Here is a 21,382-nt window from a genome sequence, read left to right as displayed (position 1 = left end):
TATACTGTTCTCATCTCTCCGCTCTCTCCTTTGCGTTTAACAGTGGATTTTCAGTTGCACTCGTAATGTAGCCACCCTTGCCTTTCATTTAACCGAAGGTTGTTTTGATTCGAAAACTGAAAAAAAGAATGGAAGTCTCAGTCTTCGTAACCCGGTCAAAATCTGAGGTCTGGCGTTCCCAGCTGCCGCAAGCTGTGCCGCCTCCGCCGGAATCACGGGAAATCATGGAAGTTAGGATTGCGACAACCGCGTAGAACTCGCGGTGTGTAAACTAAGACGTAGGCCGTTGCCGTGACCAGAACGCCACACTGCCTCTTAAGTGACGTAATTCCACCATCTGCATAAGTTCCTGTGAATTTTTCTGTCACAATTAATTCTTATAAATATGTTGTTTGTAAAACTATCACAAATCAGTGAAAACACTGAGGTAATTGCTTGCACAACATGGAATTTCCTCCATTCCAACTATTCGGAGAAACACCTCACAACACACTGACACGTTTCAATTAGAGACCACTGCGTAACACATTGAGGTGACAAAAGTCATGGAATTGCGATACAGATGGCTGTAGTGTCGGGGACACGAGATATGAAATGACAGTGCATTGGCGGAGCTGTTATTTGTAATCAGGTGATTCGCGTGAAAAGGTTTTCGACGCAGTTATGGCCGCACGACGGGAATTAACAGACTATGAACGTGAAAGGGCAGTAGGAGTTAGGCGCATGAGACATTCCATTTCGAAAATAACGAATTCAATATTCCAAGTTTCACAGTGTCAAGTATGTTCAGAGAATACCAAATTTCAGACATTACCTTTTACCACGGATAACGCAGTTGCCGACGGTCCTCACTTAACGACCGAGAGCAGCGGCGTTTGCGTAGAGCTGTCAGTGCCAACAGACAAGCAACACTGCGTGAAATTAACGCAGAAATCAATCGGGTACGTACGACGAACGTATCCATTGTGAACGTGCGGCGAAATTTGGCGTTAATTGTTGCTTCATTGATTTGGGGGAAGAGATCAAAGGCGTTAATGGGCTGTGGTAGCAGAACTGAACTCGTGAGCACATCGCTTGGACCCTGGACGAGTGGCAAACCGTGGCCTGATCCGATGTTTCCGATTGCAGTTGGTAAGAGCTGACGGTAGGATTCGACTGTGGAGCAGACTCCACGAAGCCGTGGACTCAAATCGTCGACTAGGCATAGTGGAAGTTGGTGGTGGCTCCATAATGGTGCGGACCGTGTTTACTTGGAATGGACTGGGTTCTCTGGTCTAACCGAACCGATCGTTGACTAGATATGGTTATGTTAGGCTACTGGAGACCATTTGCAGCCATACATGGACTCCATGTTCGCAAACAACGATGACAAGTACCGGGCCACAACTATTCACGATCGGTTTCGTACAATTTTTGGACAATTCGAAAGAATGATCTGGCCACCCAGGTCGCCCGACATGGATCCCATCAAACTTCTGTGGGACGTAATCAAGAGATCATTTCGGGCACAAAATCCTGTACCAGAAACACTTTCGCCATTATGGACGGCTGTAGAGGCAGCATGGCTCTGTAATTCTGCAGTGGACTTCCAAAGACTTGTTTAAGTTATATTTTGACTAAAGTTCAGTCTTGATCACTCATGTATGTTTTAATGATATAGGTAACCGGTTTCGGTTCTTTCTACAGAACCATCATCAGACCCATGGCTCCCTTAGGATGGTAGGCGGAGCTCTCCTCGCTGCTACGCAGTCAACTCATGGGTCTGATGATGATTCTGTAGAAAGAACCGAAACCGGTTACCTATATCATTAAAACATACATGAGTGATCAAGACTGAACTTTAGTCAAAATATAACAATTAATTGATCACTGCTTTCCAAAAATGTTTACCAAACTTGTTTAAGTCCATGCCACGTCGATTTGCTGCACTACGCGGGAAAAAAGAAGTCCGACACGATGTTAGGAAATATTCCATGATTTCTGTCACCTCCGTGTAGAGAGAACACCTCCTGTCGGCCTGATGACAGACTTCACACCGGAAGTGTTGAGCAGCCATGATAATCCACCACGAATGCTGAACCAGCGGCCTCAACTCTTTTTAGGGAATGTCCAAAGCTGGGATGCTCATCTTGGTTGAGGAAGACCTGCAGGGGATCGATTATTGGTGCAAGGATTGTAAATTGGCCCAGTGTACAAGCAAATTAACGTAATGTACATAAATAGCGGGAAGATACGTTAATTGTATGACTACACGATTGCAGAACAATTACTGGAAGCAGTCGTATCCAGTAAACGTTTGGGAGTATGTGCACGGAGCCTTTTAAGAGGGACGACCACATAATTGTAATCGTTGGAAAGGCAGATGCCAGACTGCGATTCATTGGAAGACTCCTCAGGAAGACTAGGTCACCCACGGATGAAGTATCAGACAAAACCGTCGTTCCGTCGATACTTGAGTATTGCTCGTCGATGTGAGACACTTACCAGGTAGAATTTATAAGTGAAATAGAGAAGATCCCAAGCAGAGCAGCCCGTTTCTTCAAAGGCTCGTTTAGCAAGCCCAAAAGTATCACGGACATACTTACCCAACTCCAATGGCAGAGCTGTAAGACAGGCGTTGTGTATGAGTTCCGAGAGCGTACTTTCCTAAAAGAGTTAACAAGTTTATTGCTTCCTCCTACATATATTTTGCGAAAAAACCAATCAGATAAAATCAGAGAGACCCAAGCTCATACGGATTCTTACCGACAATCTTTCTTCTTGCGCACTGTCCGTAAGTGGAACAGAAAGGGGGAAAGACAATGGTACACAAAGTACCCTCCACCACCCACCATAAGGTGGCTTGTTGAGTATAAATGTAGATGTATATGTGGAGGTCAGATGACGTGAGAGAGCCGTCGAAGCACCGTCATGTGCTTAGACTGTTACCCAAACCAATATGATACAGTTCAGAACATTGCTTTGCTGGAGGTGCAAATCGCCTGCGCTGTACTGTAGGGGAAGAAACTGATGAACATGATCTGACTGTAGGTTTCTATATCATCCGCCGATGAGAGACGTTGGCAGGTGTATCAGGGGCTCCATTTCTTCCCAGGTAAACATTTCACAGGCTGTACCTTCATCACCTGTCTGGTGATGCGGTTGGACAATCACTCTCTGCTAACACCTTTCTCAAGTGTAGGAACAGTTTCTTTCAGAGTTATTATGTAAAATCCCACTCAGCACCGAACAGAACGAGAAACGGAATCTACGTCCACTCAACGCGAAGACACGTTTAGGCGTGCTGGACCCGCTCCTCCCCGCGCTCAAATAAAACAAAACTAATTATCTTTAATCGAAATATCCACGGGTGTGCTGCCGGTCTATAGTGTCCAACGGGCAACCGATTATCAAATACGCCGGGAGAAACTCAAGAATCTAATTATCTTTATTTTTCATGGCTCCCCTGCGGTTTCCTTCCCTTTATCCTTTCTCACCCCCCCCCCCATAGCTCTAGATTAGTAGTACTGGGAGTGGGATGAGATAAGGGCCAAAACTTGAAGTAGTGATTTGTTTTGTTTGTTTGTCTTTTTTTACTTAGGGTAAAAGTGGCGGTGGCAATTTTCCTTCCTTGTTTTAATTCCTTTTCTACTCCACAAGGTACTCAAATAAATAAATAAATAAATAAAACTAAAAAAATAAAGATCGACACAAAGAACCGGTCATTGATATTTACTTTTTGCGAAATTTATTGACTGAGTGTGAATTTCTTGACATCAGCTGTATTAAGAATAGATCTACTCTGAATAATGACATAAAAATTTATGTCAGATCAGGACTCGAACTCGCATTCCTCACTTATAGCGAGAGATCGCCTTAACCACTTTGGTTATCCGTGCACGCTTACCGGACTGACGGAAACTTCCATAAGTCACATTGTCAGTCTCCTAAATTCATCACATAATGCTCGCAACATTATCTGGAATCCCGTAACGGGCAGAATGAGACACGAGCAATCGAGACCAGTGTCGTTATTGTCGTGTGCCTTTCTCGGCTTGTAGTACTTATATGCATGTCTGTAAGAACTGGCACTGTTGGCAGTCCACAACTGTACGAAGTATTTCAAATTAATTTTCTCATCACGAATTCCTTGCCATGACCTGTATTAGGTATAGAAGTACTATCCGATAGTAACATGCATGCAAGCACTACGGTTATATGAATGTCTCGTATCTCTTATTTAGGACATGTGTGGTGGAGAGGGATTCGAGCCAGGGACCTCCTGCTTACAAGGCAGTTGCGTTAACAACTGCGCCACCTGGACACAGTGTTTATGGCAATAGCTCGGACTATCTCTGCACGCCTTTCGGTCGAATCACATTCCAACCCATCGCCACAGTCCGTGCTCGCTACTTTGAAATTAGGAGATCTCGGGTTCGATTCCCGGTCTGGCACACATTTTCACTCGTCGCCACTGACTCCGCATTCAGTCCCGCTGCAGCTGACATCAATAGTCCCTTTCCCTTCCTTTCCTTTCTCCCTCCTCCACCTTCAATTTACATAATATATATCACAGCCGTGAATTCTGCATGGTGTCTGTTCTTTCGAACATGTCCGAAAGAACAGACACCACACATCATGTAACTGATTCGCCTCGATGGGCAATGACTCCACCACCCTCAGTGCAGATCCACAATTACGTCCGGCCTCCTGCGGGAATCTCAAAGTAGTGAACATGTAGAAACGTGGATAGCTGGCGCAAGGTGGGAATATGGGTCGGCCGATAGTCCGCGCAATTGCCATAAACACTGTCCTGGTAGTGCAGTGGTCGACGCAGCTGCCTAGTAAGCACGACATCCCGGGTTCAAACCCCTGTCCGGCACACATTTTCACTCGTCGCCACAGAATCCGCATAAACTCCCGATGCAGCTGGCGTCAGTAGTCCCTTCCTCGTCCTTTCCTTTCTCCCCCCTCCACCTTCAATTTACTTAAGGGGCTCCGGAAAGGCTCAAAATCATGAAAAGTTCAATTTTTACTTTTTTGCGTTTTCTGAATCTGCAGACTATTACCTTTTAATAGATATATAATTTATTCAATTCCGAAGACTACAACTATTTTAAAATTTTTTTTGAAGTGTGTTCTACATGGGCGTGACCCACTGTGGCGCTGTTAAACTGCTGTCAAATAGTGTTATTATTAACGTCCGTGTTCATCAGGTACATTTTAGTGATGTGAGATAAAGTATGTGTTGTGGCTAACCTGTGATGGTTCAATATATATCGCTGGTGTGATTGTCGATTGTTTCATGTTTATTTACTCTGTCGTTATCTCGAAAATATTCGTAATTAATTCTGTTTCTTGAGTCTCTGTTTTGTTGAAGTATAATAATGAGTAAAAGTAAAGTTGCTGTTGCGACTTTCAATGATGGCAACATTGTAAGGTGCAAGGTATTTAGAAATATGGGAATGAAGATAGGTTCTAACATGGGACGAGCGATGCTTGCTTTAGACAAGGAACGCCTTCGGGCTGCAGACAGGGCTGTAAAGAGTCTAGAAATACAAGCAAGAGTAAACAGGAGGAGGAACAAGAGGAAGCTGGAGGAGGAGTTTGCAGAGGATGAAGATAATCAATCCTATGGACCTGGAATGCACTAAAAAGTTAATCCAATCTTCGTCGCTCGATTCCCAAAACTTTTATTTTCTCATACTAATTACATGTTTTCTAAGGATCTTCCAAACATATTTGTTTCAAACTTTCAGTAAATGTTACACAGTACCTTCTGCATAATTTAACACAGCCTTTTTCCAAAAAACTGTATATTTTTGAATATATAAATAAAAAATTGCTAAAAATTCATTTTCATTGCAATTGAAAAAAAATCATCTTTAATAACTGACATAAAATTTTGTAAAATCCCTGTGTTAAGTTGTAGCCCATATTCCAATAAATAATCTGTAAAAAGTTCAACTTCCTACCTCAAATAGCCGGCCGCGGTGGTCTAGCGGTTCTGGCGCTGCAGTCCGGAACCGCGGGACTGCTACGGTCGCAGGTTCGAATCCTCCCTCGGGCATGGGTGTGTGTGATGTCCTTAGGTTAGTTAGGTTTAAGTAGTTCTAAGTTCTAGGGGACTTATGACCTATGATGTTGAGTCCCATAGTGCTCAGAGCCATTTCATTTCAACCTCAAATATTTTGTGAAGAAAGATGTAATTTATAAGCGTTATTTTAACATTGCAAGTATAGGGCGTTCCGGAGCCCCTTAATAAGTGCTACAAGCCTAGGCGGACACACGAGGACAACGTCGGTCTCGATTCCTCGTTGTCTCATTCTTCATTTTCCGGTAATCCAAGAAATGTTGCGGGTATTATATAGGTTATGAATTTTGCGGACTACCATGTAAGGATGCAGAAAGTGTGACATACGGAAGTTTGGATGAGTCTAGGGAGCTGCACGAATAGCAGAAGTGGTTAAGGCGAACGCTCGCGATAAGTAGGAAATCCAGGTTCGGGACCCAGACTGACATATATTTTCATTTCTCACTAATAGGTAGTGCAAATTTACCTAATACAGCTAATGTCAAGGAACTCGCAATCAGCAAATAAATTGCGAAATACTTAGTACACCTGTGTATCGCCAATAATGTCTGTTTCATCAGACATGCGTGTAGGGATATTTATTTTCGCTGTCCCCACTTATCTGTAGTTTTCGCACAGTGAAGTAATAAGGGTTATCGTTGCTGTTGTTGTGGTCTTCAGTCCAGAGACTGGTATGAAGCAGCTCTCCATGCTACTCTATCCTGCGCAAGCTTCTTCATCTCCCAGTACCTACTGCAACCTACATCCTTCTGAATCTGCTTAGTGTATTTATCTCTTGGTCTCCCTCTACAATTTTTACCCTCCACGCTGCCCTCCAATACTAAATTGGTGATCCCTTGATGACTCAGAATATGCCCTATCAACCTAACCCCTCTTCTAGCCAAGTTGTGCTATAAACTCCTCTTCTCCCCAATTCTATTCAATCTCTCCTTATTAGTTATGTGATCTACCCATCTCGCAGGAGAGCTTCTGTAAAGTTTGGAAGTTAGGAGACGAGGTAATGGCAGAAATAAAGCTGTGAGGACGGGGCGTGAGTCGTGCTTGGGTAGCTCATTTGGTAGAGCACTTGCCCGCGAAAGGCAAAGGTCCAGAGTTCGAGTCTCGGTCCGGCACACAGTTTTAATCTGCCAGGAAGTTTGATAGTTCGGTAATTTTCACATCTGTCAGCACCTGCTTTGTTTGGGATTGGAGTTATTATATTCTTCGTGAAGTCTGAGGGTATTTCGCCTGTCTAATACATCTTGCTCACTAGATGGTAGAGTTTTGTTAGTCCTGACTCTCCCAAGGCTGTCAGTAGTTCTAATGGAATGTTGTCTACTCCCGGGGCCTTGTTTCGAGTTAGGTCTTTCAGTGCTCTGTCAAACTTTTCACGCAGTATCACATCTCCTATTTCATCTTCATCTGCATCCTCTTCCATTTCTATAATATTGTTCTCAAGAATATCGCCTTTGTATAGACCCTTTACATACTCCTTCCACCTTTCTGCTTTCCCTTCTTTTCGTAGAACTGGGTTTCCATCTGAGCTCTTGATATTCACAAGTGGTTCTCTTTTCTCCAAAGGTCTCTCTAATTTTCCTGTAGGCAGTATCTATCTTACCCCTAGTGATATGCGCCTCTACATCCTTACATTTGTCCTCTAGCCATCCCTGCTTAGCCATTTTGCACTTCTTGTCCTCCTCATTTTTGAGACGTTTGTATTCCTTTTTGCCTGTTTCATTTACTGCATTTTTATGTTTTCTCCTTTCATCAATTAAATTCAATATCTCTTCTGTTACCCAAGGATTTCTATTAGCCCTCGTTTTTTTACCTACTTGATCCTCTGCTACCTTCACTATTTCATCTCTCAAAGCTACCCATTCTTCTTCTACGGTATTTCTTTCCTCCATTATTGTCAACCGTTCCCTAATGCTCTCCATGAAGCTCTCTACAACCTCCGGTTCTTTCAGTTTATACAGGTCCCATCTCCTCAAATTCCCACCTTTTTACAGTTTCTTCAGTTTCAATCTACAGTTCATAACCAATAGATTGTGGTCAGAGTCCACATCTGCCCCTGGAAATGTCTTACAATTTAAAACTTGGTTCCTGAATCTCTGTCTTACCAGACCTTGCAGCATCTCCAGGCTTCTTCCATGTATACAACCTTTTATGATTCTTGAACCAAGTGTTAGCTATGATTAAGTTATGCTCTGTGCAAAATTATACCAAGCGGCTTCGTCTTTCATTCCTTATCGTATTTTATTGAATTTGTGGATACTCTGTTAGGTATCAATGTCATGGGGTCAGCAAGGTACCTACAGGTGAGGTGCTTTCTTCGTAGATTACGCCAAGGATGACTGAAAGGATTGGTCGCAGGCTTGATAAGCATCCATCCCGTAAACCGTGGAAAATGCAAACAGGGAGCAAGTTGTTGGGTTGTAAAGACCACTATGTCGAGCGCCCAATTAATTCTGTCAGTATATAATTTCTGTGTCTCTGCGGAACAAAGATGTACGAGACTCGCTGGAACGTCGTCACCTCCGAAAAGGCACGAGGGCGACTGTGTGAGGGAAGCCCGCAGCAGAAGTGACGTACCGCGGAAGCGGTGTGGGAAGGTCGGCAGCTCCGGGAAGGTGGCCTGCGGTCAGGGAGAGAGGAAGCAGAGCTGCAGTCCGGCGGAAGCGACGCGGCAGGTGGAGAGGAGGGGGCTGAGCCAGTGGTGTGCGTGTGTTTCAGCGTGCACACCTGGGACGAGGGCCGGCGCGTCGTGGCGGCCGTGGCGCGCCTGCTGGGACTGCACCCCGAGGCCTTCTCGCACGTCAGGTGAGTCTCGCACAGGCACACAAGAAACGGGAACAGTGCTCAACACGAGGAAGTTACGGAAAAAGTGAAAAAATCGACATCCACATCTACATCTACACGAGCACGCTGCAGTTCACACCCAAGTGCTTGGAAAAGAGTTCATCGAACTACATTCAGACTCTCTGCCGTTCCACACTCTGACAGTGCGTGGGAATAACGAACACTTAAATCTTTCCGTACGAGCTGTCATTTCTCTTATTTTAATATGTTGATGTACGATTCCTATGTACCAGGAGCGTTCAATAAGTAATGCAACTTATAGTTTACTGAAAGCAGGTTGGTTTTATTAAGGATTCCAGTACGCCATATTATTCCCCACTTTCTTTCTTTCGCTTACGGCATAGTCCCGCAGCGATCGCAGGGTCGGCGTGGTTACAACGGATTTGGCAATGTTAATTGTAGGGATGGCCGGATGCCCTTCCTGCCGCCACCCCTTACCCACCAGGACGGAATCAGTGTACCCCAACTGTCTGTGTCGAGTGTACGAGGTGCATTCAAGTTCTAAGGCCTCCGATTTTTTTTTCTAATTAACTACTCACCCGAAATCGATGAAACTGGCGTCACTTCTCGACGTAATCGCCCTGCAGACGTACACATTTTTCACAACGCTGACGCCATGATTCCATGGCAGCGGCGAAGGCTTCTTTAGGAGTCTGTTTTGACCAGTGGAAAATCGCTGAGGCAATAGCAGCACGGCTGGTGAATGTGCGGCCACGGTGAGTGTCTTTCATTGTTGGAAAAAGCCAAAAGTCACTAGGTGCCAGGTCAGGTGAGTAGGGAGCATGAGGATTCACTTCAAAGTTGTTATCACGAAGAAACTGTTGCGTAACGTTAGCTCGATGTGCGGGTGCATTGCCTTGGTGAAACAGCACACGCGCAGCTCTTCCCAGACGTTTTTGTTGCAGTGCAGGAAGGAATTTGTTCTTCAAAACATTTTCGTAGGATGCACCTGTTACCGTAGTGCCCTTTGGAACGCAATGGGCAAGGATTACGCCCTCGGTGTCCCAGAACATGGACACCATCATTTTTTCAGCACTGGCGGTTACCCGAAATTTTTTTGGTGGCGGTGAATCTATCTGCTTCCATTGAGCTGACTGGCGCTTTGTTTCTGGATTGAAAAATGGCATCCACGTCTCATCCATTGTCACAACCGACGAAAAGAAAGTCCCATTCATGCTGTCGTTGCGCGTCAACATTCCTCGGCAACATGCCACATGGGCAGCCGTGTGGTCGTCCGTCAGCATTCGTGGCACCTACCTGGATGACACTTTTCGCATTTTCAGGTGGTCATGCAGGATTGTGTGCACAGAACCCACAGAAATGCCAACTCTGGAAGCGATCTGTTCAACAGTCATTCGGCGATCCCCCAAAACAATTCTCTCCACTTTCTCGATCATGTCGTCAGACCGGCTTGTGCGAGCCCGAGGTTGTTTCTGTTTGTTGTCACATGATGTTCTGCCTTCATTAAACTGTTGCACCCACGAACGCACTTTCGACACATCCATAACTCCATCACCATATGTCTTCTTCAACTGTCGATGAATTTCAATTGGTTTCACACCACGCAAATTCAGAAAACGAATGATTGCATGCTGTTCAAGTAAGGAAAACGTCACCATTTTAAGTATTTAAAACAGTTCTCATTCTCGCCGCTGGCGGTAAAATTCCATCTGCCGTACGGTGTTGCCATCTCTGGGATGTATTGACAATGAATGCAGCCTCATTTTAAAACAATGCGCATGATTCTATCTCTTTTCAGTCCAGAGAAAAAAAATAGGAGGCCTTAGAACTTGAATGCACCCCGTAAATCGTGAAATAGTGCAGACGTCTGGAAAATGTCTGCAACGCGTGTAACTGAGGCGGAACGTGGGGACCAGCCCGGTATTCACCTAGCAGGCTGTGGAAAACCGCCTAAAAACCACATCCAGGCTGGCCGGCACACTGACCCGCGTCGTTAATCCGCCGGGCGGATTCGGTACCAGGCTGGCGCGCCTACATGAGTGCAGGAAGCAGCGCGTCAGAGGTCTCGGTGACCCTGACGGGTCAGCCATATTATTTCCCACTATTCTCCAATATAACTTTCCTTCAATGCGGCTGCGGCGACCCTACTGGGAGAGCCTGCATACCCGCATAACACTACTCTACTGGTCGACATCGGAGCCAACTTCTCGCTGCACCAATAGCCTCCCTCGTAACCCTCAAGCAGTTTCCCACATAAGCTCCTTCGTTGCTCTGTATTTTCTTCCGTCTGGAGGCGAGGAATCCAGCAGGCACACACTTTTAAGGCCGGTAGGACGTCAAACAGGCCGACTTGAAGCAGGAGGACATTTTAATTTCCACTACCTATACTTTTACAAATAAATTCATAAAACTTTGTCAGCATGACCAGGGAGGATTCAGGATTCACACTCATAGCAGCGGAAGTTCAAAAACATAACAAAATAAATTTTTTGTACTTGCGAAATTTCATAATTTTTTCACTATCGGCTGCATTTCTTGTTGTAGGTACACTTTTCTTCATACGTGAGAGAGATTCTTCGATGAATTGTGCACAGCATACAAATCATTGTATTGTATGTATTGTATGTTATCCGGGGACCTAGAAACGATGGAGAGGCTCTGTCCCCGCCACTGCCGCAGTGGTCCACAACCCCACGACAACTACCGCAGTCCACTTCACCCCTCCGCCGCCCCACGCCGAACCCTGGATTACTGTGTGGTTTGGCCCCCGGTGGACCCCCCAGGGAACGTCTCACTCCAGACGAATGTTTGCGTGGTAGAGTAATGGTGGTGTACGCGTATGTGGAGAACTTGTTGGCGCAGCAATCGCCGACATAGTGTAAGTGAGGTGGAATATGGGGAACCAGGCCGCATTCCGCGAGGCAGATGGAAAACCGCCTAAAAACAACCCACAGACTGGCTGGTTCACCGGACCTCGACACGAATCCGCCGGGCGGATTCGTGCTGTGGACTAGGCGCTCCTTCCCACCTTGAAAGCTGTGCGTTAGACCGCACGACCAACTGGGCGGGCATACAAGTCATACTTACAGGTGTATGAAATTCTAGAATTTTTAAAATCCATTAAAAACTGTCGTAAAAATTGAGATAATTAACTATAAAATTTGGGTTTTTTCTAAACTTGAAATTTTAAATGTAACAACTTGTTCATTTTTCATAAATTAAATAAATTCTAGAGTTTCATACACCTGTAAGTATGTTTTGTGTGCTGTGCAAAATTCATCGAAGAATCTTTCTTACTTATGAGGAAAAGTGTACCTGTAGTAAGAAATGCAGCCAATAGTAAGTGAAAAAAATGATGAAATTTCATATCTGCATAAAATTAATTTTGTTATGCTTTTTAACTTCCTCTGCTATGAGTGTGAATCCTGCATCCTTCCTGGTCATGCTGACAAAGTTTTATGAATTTATTTATAAAAGTATAGACAGCGGAAATTAAAATGTCATGTGGTGCCTTTCCTGCTCCAAGTCGACCCGTTTGACGTCCTACCCTCCGTAAGTAACACAACTTGTGAAAAAGTGTGTCAGCACTACCAACAGAGACGTCGAGTTGCGCAGCGAGACATTCGATCACCTCGAATGAGAGTGTCCGCACGTTCCAACATTGCACGATCACAGTAGTGTGCGATCGGCTGGCGCGCGAGAGATCGGACAGGTGTGCGCGACTTTGTTGCTATGTTGACACTCGCCTCACCCAACGAATCACCGTGCTTTTGTTCACTGCCATATCTTCGTAGCCATTCTGCAAGTGCCTACGAATATCTGCGATGCTCTGATTTTCCTCCAAAAGAAACTCAGTGACAACTCTCTTCTGGGAACTCACCTTCGTTAAAGACGCTATTTTGAAGGCTACGTAAAGCGACACCACCAATCGGAACTTTGTGAAACTATACGGACTGAAGCGGGAATATTAGCCGATGACCCACAACAAATTCCGCAATTTTTCAACCGAAACTGGCCAAGCAAAAAATGTGTTGCATTCCTTGTTGAACGACCCTCGTAGTTGGGGCAATAACAAAAATTTTTGCTTTCAGAGCAGAAAGTTGGTGATTGAAATTTCGTGAACATATCTCACTGCAACGAAAAACGACTTTGTTTTCATGTTTTGCTTCTCAAATTCGTATAATAACCGTGACACTCTCTCCGTTATTTCGCGGTAGTATAAGACGAGCTGCCCTTCTTTGAACTTTTTTGATATCCTCAGTCGATTCTAACTGAAGGATCTAATACCGCGCAGCAATACTCCACAAGAGGACGCAAAAGCGTAGTGTAGGTAGTCTCTTTAGTGGATTTGTTGCATTTTCAAATTGATCTGTCATAAAACCATTCTTTGTTTCGCCTTCCCCACGACTTTATCTATGTGATCTTCCCAGTTTAAGTCGTTCGTAATTGTCATCCTTAGATACTTAATTGAATTGACAGCCTTTTATTTGTGTGATTTATCGTGTAACCGAATTTTAAGGGATTCCTTTAAGAACTCTTCTGGATGATCTCAAGCATTTTATTGTTTAGAGATAGTTCCACTTTTCACACCATGTAGATATCATGTCTAAATTATTCAAATAGTTTTGGACTTGTGATGACTTCACTATGCATTAAACGACAGTAAACAATCTAAGAGAACTTCTCAGATTGTCTCTTAAATTGTTTATACATATTACGAACAGCTGAGGGTCTACAATACTTCCTTGTGGAATGCCAGATATCACTACTGTTATTCCTGTTATTCGGTGACTTTCCGTCAGTCATTACGAACTGTGGCCTTTATGACAGCAAATCATGAAAACTGTCGCACATCTGCAATGATACTCCGTAGGCACGCAATGTGATTATAAGCCTCTTGTGAATCCTGGAAATCTAGAAATATGGAATAAATTGTATGTGCTGAGAATGCATAGAAAGATAGTTCCCTTATCATTTAGCTACAAAATACACTCCTGGAAATGGAAAAAAGAACACATTGACACCGGTGTGTCAGACCAACCATACTTGCTCCGGACACTGCGAGAGGGCTGTACAAGCAATGATCACACGCACGGCACAGCGGACACACCAGGAACCGCGGTGTTGGCCGTCGAATGGCGCTAGCTGCGCAGCATTTGTGCACCGCCGCCGTCAGTGTCAGCCAGTTTGCCGTGGCATACGGAGCTCCATCGCAGTCTTTAACACTGGTAGCATGCCGCGACAGCGTGGACGTGAACCGTATGTGCAGTTGACGGACTTTGAGCGAGGGCGTATAGTGGGCATGCGGGAGGGCGGGTGGACGTACCGCCGAATTGCTCAACACGTGGGGCGTGAGGTCTCCACAGTACATCGATGTTGTCGCCAGTGGTCGGCGGAAGGTGCACGTGCCCGTCGACCTGGGACCGGACCGCAGCGACGCACGGATGCACGCCAAGACCGTAGGATCCTACGCAGTGCCGTAGGGGACCGCACCGCCACTTCCCAGCAAATTAGGGACACTGTTGCTCCTGGGGTATCGGCGACGACCATTCGCAACCGTCTCCATGACGCTGGGCTACGGTCCCGCACACCGTTAGGCCGTCTTCCGCTCACGCCCCAACATCGTGCAGCCCGCCTCCAGTGGTGTCGCGACAGGCGTGAATGGAGGGACGAATGGAGACGTGTCGTCTTCAGCGATGAGAGTCGCTTCTGCCTTGGTGCCAATGATGGTCGTATACGTGTTTGGCGCCGTGCAGGTGAGCGCCACAATCAGGACTGCATACGACCGAGGCACACAGGGCCAACACCCGGCATCATGGTGTGGGGAGCGATCTCCTACACTGGCCGTACACCACTGGTGATCGTCGAGGGGACACTGAATAGTGCACGGTACATCCAAACCGTCATCGAACCCATCGTTCTACCATTCCTAGACCGGCAAGGGAACTTGCTGTTCCAACAGGACAATGCACGTCCGCATGTATCCCGTGCCACCCAACGTGCTCTAGAAGGTGTCAGTCAACTACCCTGGCCAGCAAGATCTCCGGATCTGTCCCCCATTGAGCATGTTTGGGACTGGATGAAGCGTCGTCTCACGCGGTCTGCACGTCCAGCACGAACGCTGGTCCAACTGAGGCGCCAGGTGGAAATGGCATGGCAAGCCGTTCCACAGGACTACATCCAGCATCTCTACGATCGTCTCCATTGGAGAATAGCAGCCTGCATTGCTGCGAAAGGTGGATATACACTGTACTAGTGCCGACATTGTGCATGCTCTGTTGCCTGTGTCTATGTGCCCGTGGTTCTGTCAGTGTGATCATGTGATGTATCTGACCCCAGGAACGTGTCAATAAAGTTGCCCCTTCCTGGGACAATGAATTCACGGTGTTCTTATTTCAATTTCCAGGAGTGTAGCAGGTCTGCAAGTGGAAGCAGTTAATTCCATAAATTATCTGGGAGTACGCATTAGGAGTGATTTAAAATGGAATGATCATATAAAGTTGATCGTCGGTAAAGCAGATGCCAGACTGATATTCATTGGAAGAATCCTAAGGAAATGCAATCCGAAAACAAAGGAAGTAGGTTACAGTACGCTTGTTCGCCCACTGCTTGAATACTGCTCAGCAGTGTGGGATCCGTACCAGATAGGGTTGATAGAAGAGATAGAGAAGATCCAACGGAGAGCAGCGCGCTTCGTTACAGGATCATTTAGTAATCGCGAAAGCGTTACGGAGATGGTAGATAAACTCCAGTGGAAGACTCTGCAGGAGAGAGACTCAGTAGCTCGGTACGGGCTTTTGTTAAAGTTTCGAGAACATACCTTCACCGAAGAGTCAAGCAGTATATTGCTCCCTCCTACGTATATCTCGCGAAGAGACCATGAGCATAAAATCAGAGAGACTAGAGACCGCACAGAGGCATACCGACAATCCTTCTTTCCACGAACAATACGAGACTGGAATAGAAGGGAGAACCGATAGAGGTACTCAGGGTACCCTCCGCCACACAGCGTCAGGTAGTTTGCGGAGTACGGATGTAGATGTAGATGTAGATTGTAGACCCTCTGTCGATAGCTGTCGTTACTTCGTGTGAGCAAAGAGCCAGTTGTGTTTCACAAGAACGATATCTTCTGACTCCGTGCAGGCCATATGACAACAGGCCTTTCTTTTACTCCCGAGGCAGTTCAAAATGTCCGAACACAGTATATGATCCAAAATCCTACAGCAAATCGGCGCCAGTGATGTGGGTCTGTAATTCCGGAGGTTATTTCTATTATCTTTTCTTGTGTATTGGCTTTGCAGTCATTAGGAAAAAATCGCTCGTCTAGCGATCGGTTATATATTTTCGCTAAATATTACGTTAGAACGCACTTAAAGGAACCTAACTGGTATACAGTCTGAACCGGAACACGGCTTTATTAAGTGATTTCAGTTGATTCGCTACACCGAGTGTATATCTCAGTCACCTCACGTGGACACTTTGCAAAAACTGAGGAGTTTCATCAAGTCCAAACGTGAAGGAATGTTGATGGACGGCATGATTCCGTCGCAGCATAATGCACGCTCACATGTTGCCCCGGTTGTTTCCACTACGTTGTAGAAGTTTCACTTGGAAGACCGTAGACATCCCTCATACAGCCTCGAGCTCTCTATATGCGATTTCCATTTTTGGAGCCCTGAAGAAAAACATTCGCGGTATTCGATTTTCTTCGGACGAACAGGTGCACGCCTGGGGTCAATCAAGGTTCCGTAGGCAACGGAAAACATTTTTCCATGAAGGTACTGTCTTGTCTCACAGTGGTATAAATTTATTAAGAGTTATGGCGATTACTTTTGAATTAATAAACAGTTTACTTATTTTTTTCCATTTTTTCCTATTATAGTAGTAGAGGCCAAAATTTGCAGCTCAGGAAATATTCTGCAATTTATTTTTTGGCACAATTTAATTAGCGTATTGGGCCAAGTGAGGAGAAATAGAATAATTGCCACAGGATGCCAAACATGGAGAAATGTGTTAAATAAATCGAAGATTGATGACCAGGAAAGTAGAAATTTGGTTCCTGGGAAACAACTGTTAACACAGGATATATTTTAGAATTATTTATTTTTTCGCCTTTTATACTTACATATCAGTGTAACTGACTGTGAACCAAACATCAGTTTCGTTCTTTAACTGGAGCACTAGGGAAACAATTTACCAGCATTACTTTAAAATATATGATATGCATACTTTCCAATTTAAAATGCAAATGTTTTAATTGCATTCTAATACTATTTAACCCACATGCCACTCACTTTTACTGCACCATTTGATATGTTCTTGGTTTCTGCTTCACAGTTTAAAGTTTTGTCAAATTTAAATTATAATGTATTTTAATCTAAAATACTGTTAATACATAGCGTCCTGCATCTTCTTCCCATAGGAACCATGCCTCAAGAGTCTGTCCTCTCTCCACAGGTATATACTCTTTGCACTGCCGCCAATTTAGGAGCTCTCTACTCTACCTTCTAGAAATTCCAATGAGTCTCCTGTTCCCACTGAACCAGTTCATCTTTGGTCCAGTCTATTGCAGTTTAAGAGAAACGTTTTCTAAAAGCGTGGCAATTGTCACAGAACGACCCACTACGGCTTCCACTTTCATTTACAACCACCCTCTCCAACTAACACATTAAAATGCGTCACACTAAATAGAAACCGTGAGCTAATATAATACTCTCACCCATTACCCATCCAACAGAAATCGCACAATGCACTATAAATATTAATGAGCCAAACGTCGGGACAATGTCCCTTCTCGTTCCTCCACACCCACAAAGCCTTAACCCAATTGGTCCACACTTGCGCAATCACTACTTGGGTAAATGCTTTCCCGAAATCCTATCACTCCCTCTGATTTCTTGAACATCGTTCTCGCTGCCTTGCTGTTCTCATCAACTTACTATCCTTAACAAGAATCTCTTGTTGTCACTTCATTCCTGTCTATCCACATTACAATCCATGTATAACCTTCACATCCTGTGAACTTGATACACACACTCGCGCTGTTTCTCCTTAATATCTCCAACCACAACAGTCTGATGCTCCTATTCTTACATGTCCCCTTCCCCACTCCTCTCTTTCTCTTTCTAAATCCTCAGTTCGGAAGAATTACCGCACCTCCATCTTGGACCAAACAATCCCTCACACAACAACCATGCCTCCACCAAATCCACTCCATATCTTACCTTGGTGGCTATGTGGTGTTGTAGTCGTGTGCTTGTTGTCTTTAATGATAATGATGATGACAGTGACGATGAAGGGAGGAGAGCGAAACTCGATGTCACCACATAGTCAGCTGCTCTCGTATAGCACCAAGGAGGCCGCCAAGCCTAACACATCCAACTGACGGACGGTTCGCCATGTTCTCTCTCAATGGGACACTGTAGAGGGATTTGAGTTCGACGTAACGTCTGGTGATCAGGAATTTTACACCATCATCACTTCTCCCTTTGACGGTGAAACGTAGGTGTCAGCTTTGCAAGTCGGACCAACTACCCCTGTACCGAACTATAGCTTACAAGCACGCGTTAACCATCTTGCCTATGGATAAGAGTAAAATCAATAGTCTGAACACATGAATTTTTGATGTGTGTGGCTCCGTATACAATTTCCGTGTCGCCAGTTAAATTAACTTGAGAACAAGAAAAATATGTATTACATTCATTAATAACTGTAAAACACTCACTTCTGTTTCAGTACATGTCCTAAGCTAAATAATAAAACGTGAAAGCTTTGTTTTCAAGTAATTTATCGTCAAGTTAATCAAGTCAATTCTGAATTGTTGTAAAACACATCTGAAGCTGAGAGGGTAGTCAGCTGGGAATTTTTGTGTCCTGTGTTTTCACATCATGATGGAAGTGCGGTGGAGCACCATCCTGTTGAAAGATGAAGTCGACGCTGTCGGTCTCCAGTTGTGGCCTGAGCCAATTTTCCAGCATGTCCAGATACACGTGTCCTGTAACGTTTTTTTCGCAGAAGAAAAAGGGACCGTAAACTTTAAACCGTGAGGTTGCACAAAACACGTTCACTTTTGGTCAATTGCGAATTTGCTGCACGAATGCGTGAGGATTCTCTACCGCCCAGATTCGCACATTGTGTCTGTTCACTTCACCATTAAGAAAAAATGTTGCTTCATCACTGAAAACAAGTTTCGCACTGAATGCATCCTCTTCCATGAGCTGTTGCAACCGCGCCGAAAATTCAAAGCGTTTGACTTTGTCATCGGGTGTCAGGGCTTGTAGCAATTGTAAACGGTAAGGCTTCTGCTTTAGCCTTTTCCGTAAGATTTTCCAAACCGTCGGCTGTGGTACGTTTAGCTCCCTGCTTGCTTTATTCGTCGACTTCCGCGGGCTACGCGTGAAATTTGCCCGCACGCGTTCAACCGTTTCTTCGCTCACTGCAGGACGACCCGTTGATTTCCCCTTACAGAGGCATCCACAAGCTTTAAACTGCGCATACCATCGCCGAATGGAGTTAGCAGTTGGTGGATATTTGTTGAACTTCGTCCTGAAGTGTCGTTGCACTGTTATGATTGACTGATGTGAGTGCATTTCAAGCACGACATACGCTTTCTCGGCTCCTGTCGCCATTTTGCCTCACTGCGCTCTCGAGCGCTCTGGCGGCAGAAACCTGAAGTGCGGCTTCAGCCGAACAAAACTTTATGAGTTTTTCTACGTATCTGTAGTGTGTCGTGTCAATATGTCAATGAATGGAGCTACAGTGAATTTATGAAATCGCTTCAATCATTTGTAATAGCCCTGTAGAATGTAACGCGTTGCATTATCAAAACCCAAATTTACAACCAAGATCAAACACTGAAATATTCAAGCTTGTAAACCGAATAAATGAAATAAAAATACATGAATATTATGCACAACATTTGTTTGGTTTATTCTTATTTCACTCAAGATGTTACGGTATAAATAGATTTGCTACTGTGAAGCTTGATGCATCTGCAAGAGAGAAATGAAAATGGGTACAGTGTGGAAGTTCTTCCACTGTCGCAAGATTTGGCAGGTGAATGAGTAAAGCACCACAGTCTTGCTTCAATGAGTTCCTTTTCTGTTTCAGTTTCACTATGAGGAAGCGTTTCAGAAATTCCAAATACTATTTGGCAACCTGATGTTTATAGTAGAGCTCACGCATAACCCCTTAGTACCCAAATTAATTTTTGTTAATTTTTTTATATTTATTATTTTCACCTTGTACGATATATGTAATGCTGGGCATTGTTGACAGCAACATACGTTTATTTGAAAAGGTTACACATATTTTACTCAGTGAAATAAATTATACAAGAGACAGATCAGAAATCAAAAATAATAACCTTGTGTAATAAGCAGCAAAACATTCAAAACACAGTGCCACATTACATTTCGTGAGGCGCCAGTGCCATTTCCTGTTATAGATATTTGTCCTGTACTCAGTCACATTCTGATCAATGCGAACGATTCCATCTATGTGCTTGTTGTATTCCGTCAGAATGGAGGGTAGAGGAACTTCGGCGTGTTTTCCTTGAACGCTGAGAACATTAGATCCTGTTGCATTTTATGATGCAGAAACAAAGGAGTTTTCTTGCCATTTGCACAGAAACAGACCACTGTTTGTGGTAGAATGAATGATACCTCTATCATGATTCTGTTTCCTTCTTCCTTGGAAGCGAACATTTTTGAAGAATTCAAATTGCTCTCACGGTTCCAGTGCCCCCGAAACCTTCTTCTCTAAGAACAGTTAACAAATTGAAACTTGTAAACGGGATGTCAAAATACAAGTCAAAATGGGAGTAAAAATTATTATAGTGCTCTCGGTAAGCTTAGTGCTACTTTTACGTAACGCTGAAAATGTAGTACCTGTCCCTGTGATGCAAATGATATCGCATAAATTTCAATAAATGATATGTGATTGCTAGTTTCTTAATTTAAAATGTTTGGACCTAAAGGAGAAAATGTTTTAATTGTTATATTTACTCTGAATCCATGATGCGACGAGATTCTGGCCGTAGAAAGTATATTTGAATTCAGTTACCAATTGTTCCCGGTACTGAACTGCCTCTTATAAGTACTAAAACAAGACTGAAAGAATAGTGTTCAGTAATCCTTAAATAAACATAAGAAGAACATACACTACTGGCCATTAAAATTGCTACACCAGGAAGATCATGTGCTACAAACGCGAAATTTAACCAACGGGAAGATGATGCTGTGATATGCGTATGATTAGCTTTTCAGAGCATTCACACAAGGTTGGCGCCGGTGGCGACACCTACAACGTGCTGACATGAGCAAAGTTTCCAACCGATTTCTCATACACAAACAGCAGATGACCGGCGTTGCCTGGTGAAATGTTGTTATGATGCCTCGTGTAAGGACGAGAAATGCGTACCGCCACGTTTCCGACTTTGATAAAGGTCGGATTGTAGCCTATCGCGATTGCGGTTTATCGTATCGCGACATTGAAGCGCGCGTTGGTCGA

At 44.4% G+C, this 21,382-nt stretch overlaps 1 protein-coding gene across 2 annotated transcripts in view; it reads left to right on the top strand.

Moving 5' to 3' along the window:
* Positions 1–21,382, top strand: part of LOC126175647 (receptor-type tyrosine-protein phosphatase N2) — a 468,697-nt gene that overhangs the window by 354,536 nt on the left and 92,779 nt on the right. The window contains exon 12 of one of the 2 annotated variants that reach the window (XM_049922539.1): positions 8,786–8,872. The exons of the other annotated variant lie outside the window; for it this stretch is intronic. Within the exon in view, the coding sequence (XP_049778496.1) occupies positions 8,786–8,872 (87 nt within the window). The remainder of the gene's footprint in view (positions 1–8,785; positions 8,873–21,382) is intronic. 2 annotated transcript variants of the gene reach the window in all.

The sequence above is a fragment of the Schistocerca cancellata genome, chromosome 3 (genome assembly GCF_023864275.1).
Source record: "Schistocerca cancellata isolate TAMUIC-IGC-003103 chromosome 3, iqSchCanc2.1, whole genome shotgun sequence".
Lineage (NCBI taxonomy): Eukaryota > Metazoa > Arthropoda > Insecta > Orthoptera > Acrididae > Schistocerca > Schistocerca cancellata.
This window is presented reverse-complemented; position numbering and strand designations above follow the sequence as displayed.